Source organism: Osmerus eperlanus, chromosome 12 (genome assembly GCF_963692335.1).
Source record: "Osmerus eperlanus chromosome 12, fOsmEpe2.1, whole genome shotgun sequence".
Classification (NCBI taxonomy): domain Eukaryota; kingdom Metazoa; phylum Chordata; class Actinopteri; order Osmeriformes; family Osmeridae; genus Osmerus; species Osmerus eperlanus.
In genome coordinates, this window is record NC_085029.1 from 10,967,501 (window position 1) to 10,976,852 (window position 9,352).

The 9,352-nt window shown below is 48.5% G+C and overlaps 1 protein-coding gene across 2 annotated transcripts in view; it reads right to left on the reverse strand.

Annotated features, from left to right (window-relative positions):
- The window catches only part of rbfox3a (RNA binding fox-1 homolog 3a), a 31,989-nt gene extending 23,979 nt beyond the window's left edge, over positions 1-8,010 (reverse strand). Inside the window, exons 1-2 of one of the 2 annotated variants that reach the window (XM_062475272.1) lie at positions 7,866-8,010; positions 1,570-1,623 (exon numbers count right to left, since the gene is read on the reverse strand). In XM_062475272.1, the coding sequence (XP_062331256.1) occupies positions 1,570-1,623; positions 7,866-7,874 (63 nt within the window). In that variant the 5' untranslated portion in view covers positions 7,875-8,010. The remainder of the gene's footprint in view (positions 1-1,569; positions 1,624-7,865) is intronic. The other variant, XM_062475271.1, reaches the window with a different exon arrangement.
- Between the last annotated feature and the right edge of the window lie 1,342 nt (positions 8,011-9,352).

The following is a 9,352-nucleotide window of genomic DNA, read 5'->3' on the forward strand; positions in this document are numbered from 1 at the left end:
GGTCCTGTGGGGGAGTAGATAAGTGCCACACAATTACAATCCCCCCAGCGTCACTCAGCTGTGACGCACAGCCCCCGGGCGCAGCTCGCTCAGGAGGCCCGCTTGTCTGGGCCTGGAGATGCAGCTCGTTCACATAGCCCAGTGACTATCCCTTCGCTTCTCTGTAATTGGGTTTGAAGGAGGCAGAGTGTGTCCCCGCTCTCAATGGTGTCTTTACTGTGTTTTGGTGTATTGGGGACAGCCGGCTATGACAGTATTTCTACTGGAGGAAAAAGAGTTGGATGCTAGACAGTTAGGCTTGCCTACCAAATCCAAGATACACACACTCTTCACCTGCCACGCACACAAACACATACACACACACACACACACACACACACACACACACACAGACAGGCATGTTGAACTGTAATACTTTGGGTATGTGGAAGGCTGTAATAACTGTGTATTCACAGCCAGATTAAGTATTAGTATTATTATTATTATTAGTAGTAGTAGTAAATACAAGTATTTGGGGGTATATACAATACTTATAGCAGCACGTCCTGTGTGTACTGCAGTATGATCTGGTATGTACACCCAGCCTCCCAGCAGAAACAGCCCTCTGACCCATAGATAACACTGATAGGTTTACCACATAGAGCAGCATAATTAATCCTCCTGACATTTTAGTATCACTGTTTTTGTCCCCCCCTCCTTTTTCACATCTCTCCTTATCTCTCTCTTTCTTGTTTTCTTTCTTGTTATTTTATTTGTCCTCTTCTCTATCCTCTCTCTCTCTTTCCATGCTCTGTCTCTCATCCCTCTTTCTCTCCATTTTCTTCCTCTCTCTTAATCTCTGTTTTCTTTTCTTGCTGAAGTAATGAGGGTACACAGAGAGAGAGAGAGAGAGGGAGAGAGAGAGAGACAGAGGAAGAGAACCCCTCAGAGACACATATATTGTTCTAGAATACTATGATGTTTCCTCAGGAAGTGAAGAGTTTCTAAACTGTGTTTAGCATAAGGCAGGTACACTGAGAGGATTTGCTGTGGACTTGTTGGTGAAAGGCTGGATACTGTATGATTTACAGTATTGTTGACCATGTATGGTTTGTATTGTAGATACACGCACATCTTATTCTAGCTGTATAAACGACTGTGCTTATAAGGTTGACAGACTCAGCATATAAAAATTGTATGTATGTATATATATATGTGTGTATATATATGTGTGTGTGTGCATGTGTGTGTGTCAGAGCATGGTTAAGCGGGTGTGTGTTAGAGTGCTTGGAGAAGTCCAGTGTCAGCAGTAAGCTAACTGAGCTCTAGCTGTCCTCCTCAATGTCCCAGAGTGTGGCAGGAGGGGGAGGCTGAGAGAGAGCCCCCAGGCACCAGGACACCCAGGAGCCATGGTCATTATTACACAGAGGGGGATGAAGAGAGGGGGGAGCGCAGGGGTGTAGAAAGAGAGAGGGAGAGGGAAAGTGAGGAAGAGAGAGGGGGTGAGAGAGAGAGACAGAGAGAGAGAGAGGAAGAGGAAGAGAGAGGGACGCACAGTAAATTGACAGATGAGGGTTACAGCACACTTACCTTGGAGCCTCGCTCGTTAAAAATAATCTCCACGTCTAAAATCTTCCCAAATTGCTGGAGAGAGAGATAGTGGGAGTCATAAAGAGAGAGAGAGACACAGAGATAGAGACAAAGAGGTGGAATAGAAGAGAGAGAGAGAGAGAGAGAGAGAGAGAGGGGGAGAGAGAGAGAGAGAGAGAGAGAGAGAGAGAGAGAGAGAGAGAGAGAGAGAGAGAGAGAGAGAGAGAGAGAGAGAGAGAGAGAGAGAGAGAGAGAGAGAGGGGGAGAGAGAAAAAGAAAATATTAGAATGTCACATTCCCAATAATTACAACTCTCACCCTGGCTCTGAAATAGAATCCTTTACTGTCAACCTAGTCCATTAAGAGTATACACTGTACAGCCCTAAACACTCTTTACAGTACTGCCCTGTTCTCTTAACATTACTATACTGCCCCATTCACTCTTACAGTAACACCACTATACTGCTCTATGCACTATTAACACACCTGGTCCAAAGCTACTTCAGCCTGAAAACACACACCGCCAGAGGGCGGAGCTTAATGACAAAAGCGGGCAGGGCGCCAGTGGGGGGCGAGAGAGAGGCAGGGCGGTAAGTTGTAGAACCGAAATCACATCTTTTGTTCGTACCAGCGGCCCTCACAGTGGCTGTCACTGTGTTGTGTGAACCCACATACACACAAACACACACACGCACACACACACACACACATCCTCGCTCATCTCTCTCTAGAGAACGAGAACCTTTCTTAATAACAACCAGGGTAGATAGCAGGAAGAATAACCAATCAAGAGCAGCGATAATATAAACCATACATTTGTTTATTTTCCCCAGTGATGAAGGCCGCCATCATCATGGTAATTACCTGTCACCACGGTGATCATCGCCTGGTCGTTATGCACTGGTCTCCTACAGCCTTATCTGATCTCAGTAATAATGTTCCTGATTGGACCAATTCCTCATCTTAATTGGCTGATTAGAGCCAGACTGAGGGGGGTGGGGAGACCACACCTCCTCTCCGGCCTAGCTGGGGGTTGTCATGGTTATGGTGTTATATGACAACTAGTGTGTTTTTTAGGCGTTGGCCTGTTAGAGTGTGTATGTGTTTGTGTGTGTGTGAGTGTCTGTGGGTGTATGTCTGTCTGTGTGAGTGTGTGTGTCTGGCTGTGTGTCTGTCTGGCTGTGTGTGTGTCTGTATGTGTGAGGGCATGCAGTAGCAGGTCACCAGTGCTATGCTAATGTTAAGCTTCAGCTGGTTTCACCAGAACAGGACTTGAATCAAAAAGTTTATTTCAATAAATAAATAAACATTCTAGACCTAGCGTAGCACAGGCAAGGTCACACACACACACACACACACACACACACACACACACACACACACACACACACACACTGCACCTCCTCACAAAGAAGGGGAATCCTCTACTCCTCTGAGCATGTGCATGCAAATGGATATGTGTGTGAGCAACTGTGTGTGTGAGCAGGTGTGTGAGAGCAGGTGGGTGATGTGTGTGTGTGTGTGAGAGAGAGCAGGTGTGTGTGATGTGTAACAAGTCCAGGTATTTTATCTAGGTGGTGTGTCAGCAGGTCATTAGCAGCAGAGCAGAATTAAGAGCGATCCTCCAGTCTCCTAATGACTGGAATGAAAGCAGCCTTTAATTGTTGTCTACAACGGCCATCTTATTTCATTAGAACTAATTACCCTGTCAGTTGGCTGTGAGGCCGCGGAACACACACACACAGCCACACACACAGACATGCCTGGCCCAGCTATTGCAAACACACACACACACACACACACACACACACAATGATGCAAATCTGCAAAAACACACACAGAGGCAGACACAAACTTTTTCTCAGTGTGTGCTCCCAAACAGAGACGGGAGATTTTAACTGTTCGTTTCAGATTCAATAGGCCTGTGGTGCCGGTGAAATATAAACAACTGAACAGTGTGTGTGTGTGTGTGTGTGTGTGTGTTACAGTCATGGAGAGCTGGTGAGACGGTGTCATGGCTGATTTGTGATCCTCTATGTTCCCTTTTCCTAAACCAACACTCTAAAGCCCTTCATCAGCACTCATTACCTGGCACCACATGGAGACCAAACACATCTCAGTAGCTCTAACGGTGAGGGTTTATGTGTGTGTGTGTGCAGGTGAAGCTTTATCTCTCCACATTGGTAAATGAGCAAGTTCCATCACAATCCCATCATTCTCCTACTTCACCCTAACCCAACATACCACCCTCACATTCATAGAAAGAGACAAGAGAGAGAGAGAGAGTGATAGAGATAGATGGGACGGAGGAAGAAAGGCCTTATGGGTAATCAGAATGTAGAATGTTCCCTACATTAGGCTGCAGCAGCAGTTCCTGTGTGGAATGCTGAGAGCTGCCTGGCGTGTGGAGACATCTAGCAGTAGTGATTACGGGAGGAACTGCAACCATTAAAACTCCATTAGAGGAGAGACTCTGATGGAAACCTCACACTGGAGTGCCACCCGCACATACACACTCACACACACCCTTACCTGAAGCCCACCTCTGCAGTGTGTGTGTGTGTGTGTGTGTGTGTGTAATGATTCATTAAGGATCCCTGCCTCTGGGAATGGGGGTGGGGGGGACAGTGAGGACCCTCTTGCGGCCGGCTGGCTAAGTGCCTGCGTATTAATTAAACATGGTGCGGCCCCTCTCCAGGGTACAGAGGTAGCTGCAGCATCAGATGCTGGGTTTCACTCTGCGTGGCTTTGAGTGAACAGAGCCCAGTGCAACTGCTGCACCGCAGGAGCCGACCGCTGACATTCTGGCTCCCTGTCTCTCAGCACAGCTGGATGAAGCTATCAGCTGCCTCATGTTGTGCAAGCAGACACTCCCAGATCCTCATCTACATGTTGATAAATACACCAGTCTGTGTGTGGGCTGAGTCAGATGAAGTAGTGTGCTTTTCTTTCTCTTGATGGACTTTATTTGAATTAGTGAGAGGTGAGATGTTCCTCCACCTCTTCCTGAATGACCACAGATTAAGTGTGGGGGAATCCAGAGGTGAGGTGGTGGTGGTGGTTGGGAGGATAAGAGCCTTCAATGAGTGGAGTGTTTCTCTGAATGCCAGTTATTCCACTAACCATTAGAGCTTCATACGAAGCCTGGCCTTCCCCTAAATCTGTTCTCCCTAATTAGGAATTAAAGTCTAATAAGGATGGGTAATGAACCAGTGTCTCACTGCTCTGAGGCCATTGCTGACACACCCACACACGCGCACACACACACACACACACACACACACACACACACACACAGACAGACAGACACACACACACACACACACACACACAGACAGACAGACAGACAGACAGACAGACACACACACACACACACACACACACACACACAGATTCACACTGTTATACACACACCCAAACATTCTGATGCAGGCTTGGAGACATACACACACAGATTCACATACACACAGATGCACACGTAAACACACACAGACACACTGACGCAGACACACACACACACACACACACACAAAAGCACACATGCACACACAATCACCAACCACTTATTCTGTAGACTTTCCACTGCTGGAATTTGGACCGTAATAGTTTCAGGGAGTCGATTGTGCAGATCGAGATAATCAGAGATAACCATTCAACATATGGTGGGCTGCTTCTCTTTACAAGACCAGCATTGATGTCCTGATATTGCTGCAGTATAATGTCTGCAGCTGAGAGGTCCATTAGCTGGAATGCTCTGGTAAAGCCTTAGTGTGGGGATGTGGTGGAGACATGTCAACAACCGAATATGATACCCCAACTCTATTAAACAGTAAAAATATGTTTTAGATGGGGAAAAACTGTGGTGTGTGTATATGTGTGAAGTTATTTTCCACACTACCCAAGAGAGAATGTAACCATCAAAATGTGTCCTGACGGCTCTTAAGACAAAAAAAGGAAAGCTGGAAAAACAAGTTTGAAAAACTATTCGTTTTAAACATCCCCCCCCAAAACTTTACTGGAGATAGTTTAAGTGCATGTAGTCACCCCACATCCCCCAACTGCCACCCCCCCCCCCCCCCCCCCAAAAAAAAAGAGAGAAATGAGGCTTCTCTTGATAGCCTCCCCTACCCCTACCCCTGCCACCCCATCAGACCTCTGGGGCCTGGTTCTTCGCACCCCGGCTTCTAACAGCTTGAGAGGAGCTCTGAGCACCACTGATTGTCGTAAGGGCGACCAGATTGTCTGTCTCTTCCAATCCTTCTCTTCTGGGGTCCTCCCTTTCTCTTCTCTCCCCCGTCTCTCCTCTCCTCTCTCGGTGTCACTGGCTAATTGTGTTGCAGTGCTCAGAGCCTTGGAGACTCTGCTAAGTGACTGGGGAGTGTTGAGTCAGAGACTCCCAGTCCTACATTGACACACACACACACACACACATACACGTAAATCCTCCCGACGCCCCTAACAGGAGCTGTCACCCAACACACACCTAATGAGGATAAACTCCCTTTTAACCGCGCTGAGGAATCCCATTAATTGACTCTCCATGGCGGGACCCTTCCATCTCCACTCCTCTCCCCAGATCAAGGGCTCTGAGGCTGGGGAGGCGAGGGGGACGGGTGCCCCTCTCTGGAGCACTGAGCCGGAGGGAACAGATGTTCCAGTCCTTCAGAGTAGGGATAAGTCTCCAGCCTCCTATTACAGGAGATGTTAGAGCCAGGCTTGAACACTGACACCAGCAAACACACCATCCCTCGCTTCTCTATACTTTTTCCACTAACAAGCCAGCTAATGCCAACACACACATACACACACACACAAGCACACACACACTGGTTCTCCATGTATGTGTTTCTCAAGCGCCTGGGAACAGGCTGTCATTTCAGTGTCTCTGCGGTCGTTTTTTGTCCTGCCTACCTCTTTATCTTTTTCTACCTCTCTTTCTCTCGCTTTCTGTCTTTCTGTCTTTCTCCAAGTAATCACACCAGCAGAGAGTCTCAGTATCTCCAAGGCTCAACTCTCCACAGAGCCACGCGGACAGCCTGTGAACTGACAGTTCCAGGACTCTCCTCACAATTCGATGGAGGAACTTTCCACAGAGCTCTGTCACTGAGGTATTCTGAGTTCTTCTGGGGATAAAGGGGTTCTGGTTAGAGCTGGCTGGGGTGAGGGGGGTTCTGGTTAGAGCTGGCTGGGGTGAGGGGGGTTCTGGTTAGAGCTGGCTGGGGTGAGGGGGGTTCTGGTTAGAGCTGGCTGGGGTGAGATGACCAGAAAACTGGGTAGATTGAGGATGGAGGATGGATCTAGAACCTAGATCTTGCTCACTAGGATGGAAGATTACCCGCAGCTTCACATTAGCGGACCCAACCTGGAGGGTGAGGGTGAGGATGAGGGTGAGCTCAGCCCGGCCTGGTCTAGGATGGTTTGCTCTGTCAGTCTAAATGACTAAACACATTCCTTCTGAACCACAGGGACATGTCTGCTTACCCTCCAAGGACTGGTTAAGGGCAGCCCCCATAGATAAAACATTCATTCCTTATCCTAATTTGGGCAGAAAGCTGTGTGGAGGTTAAAGGGTGAATTATTTAGCATGTCTCTAAAAGTTATGACAAGAATATCTTTACCGAAGACAGGGCAGGACAGTCTCCAAGAGTCACAGTTTATTATGGGATATCAGGTGTATGTGTCTTTTTGTGTTTGTGTGTGTAACTGCGTGTGTGTTTGTGTCCATGTCTCTGACCATGTGCGTTTGTGTGTGTGTGTGCTAGGTCAACACTATTTTCCCTATGTTTCCTAGTCGGGAGATGTGCTTATGATGTGCTTTATGAGACTACAGCAGTATGTCAGACCCAGCAGAGAATGAGAATGCTATCTTCTAGATCTTTCTGCCCACCTCTTGTTCTGCCCCCTGGGGATCCTCAGTGTGTTCAAGGTTGAGGGTGCAGCATGTTCTTTCTTCTGAGTTGGGTGGCTTTGTTTTGATTGGATGCACCACGGTAGATCCTGATGCCACGGGGTTTAGCTGTGGCTGGGACTGTGCTGTGTTTTGTTGCTTTGATGCGCGTGTGATGTCTGTGATCTTTGATGTCTTCTGATGTGTTGTGTGCTGTGTGTTGGCCATTGCTGAGGACTGACTTTTGTTTTATATTCTACTGTATGGTAGTGATATGTCATGTTATGTAGTGTCGTATATTATTGTGTGGTAGTATTGGGTAGTACAACAGTAGGGTGTGATAGTGACGCATTGTGCGGTAGGATTGTGTGCTGTCGCTGTATTGTGTGCCAGTGGGCTCAACACTCACCCCAAACATCTGTCTGAGGTCGGGGTCCCGGAAGCGGAAGGGGATGTTGGAGACGTGTAACCTCTTGGGCTGCTGCTTCTCCGAGGAGTCTGACAGCTGCAGCTGCAGCTGCAGCTGCTGGGAGCCCTCTGTCTGCGCCACCTCCTCCGCCTGCCCCACCGGAAACACAGGACAGAGAAGGTTAGTTCCTACCCCGGGACGGAGTTTTTACAAACACTGGAGGCATTACTATAATAAGAAAGGATGGATAGGGAGAGGACCGGTTCTGAGAAATGGCTAGATAAAGAACAGAGTGAGAGAAAGAGAGATGGAGGGAGAGAGAGGAAGAGAGAGAGAGGGAGAAAGAGATAGAGGGAGAGAGAGAGAGAAGGAGAGAGAGAGAGAGAGAGAGAAGGAGAGAGAGAGAGAGAGAGAGAGCGGAGAGGGAGAGAGAGAGGGGGTGAGAGAGAGAGAGAGAGAGAGAGAGAGAGAGAGAGAGAGAGAGAGAGAGAGAGAGAGAGAGAGAGAGAGAGAGAGAGAGAGAGAGAGAGAGAGAGAGAGAGAGAAGAGAGAGAGGGAGGGAGAGAGCGTTTTTAGCCCCCGTCTCCCAGCCCGTATGTGTTCTCCTGTCCATCACAGGCAGGATGGGAAGGTCTATAAAGTTGCCACTGAGTGACGGCCCCTTTGAGGTGTCGGCATGACAACCTCCATTTACTTCACTGTTATCAGAGTCGCCGCGGCGACAGGGATCTGTGTCAGTCTGACCAGGGGAGGCCTGCGCTGGGCCCCCTGGGAAACGGAGTGCAGAAAGGGGACTGCGGGAGCAGGAGGACGTTTCAGCAGGTGCAGCAGTTGCAGAGGATATGGGCAGACAAGAGGAGGAGAGTGAAGGAGGAGGAGAGAAGAGTAGAGGAGGTGGAGAGAGAAGAGGAGGAGGAGGGGGAGCCTTCATGTACATAATGAATTCATAGAACAGGGAGAGGCGGGAGGGAGGGAGGGAGGGATGAAGTGACGGAGGGATGGAAAGATAGAGGGATGAAGAGATGATGTCAGCTAAACCTGCCTGGGGGTAGGTTCGATCAATGAGAGAGAACTGCTGAAGACAGCGAGAGAGGGAGAGAGGGGGAGGAAGAGATGAGGGAGGGGGAGGGAGGAAGGGGAGGGAGGAAGGGAGCAAAAGAAGGGGCAAGGGAAGGAGTGGCGGGGAGATTAGGAGAGGAAAGAGGACAGAAGGGGTGAAGAGAAAAAGGAATGGAGAAAGAGAGAGATAGCAGAAGGAGATAAAAGGATGGAGGGAGATAACAGAGCAAGAGCATGAAGTAAATGAGTGTACAGAGGGGAAGGTGTGTGTGTGTTCTGATTACAGCAAACTGAAAGGAAAGGGTGAGTAAGGATAAAAGCATGGCCACTTCACACAAGCCGTGCACCTGTGAGTGTGCATGTGCATGCGTGCGTGTGAATGTGTGTGTGTGTGTGTGTTTAACAGCAAAGTGGTCATATCAATCACT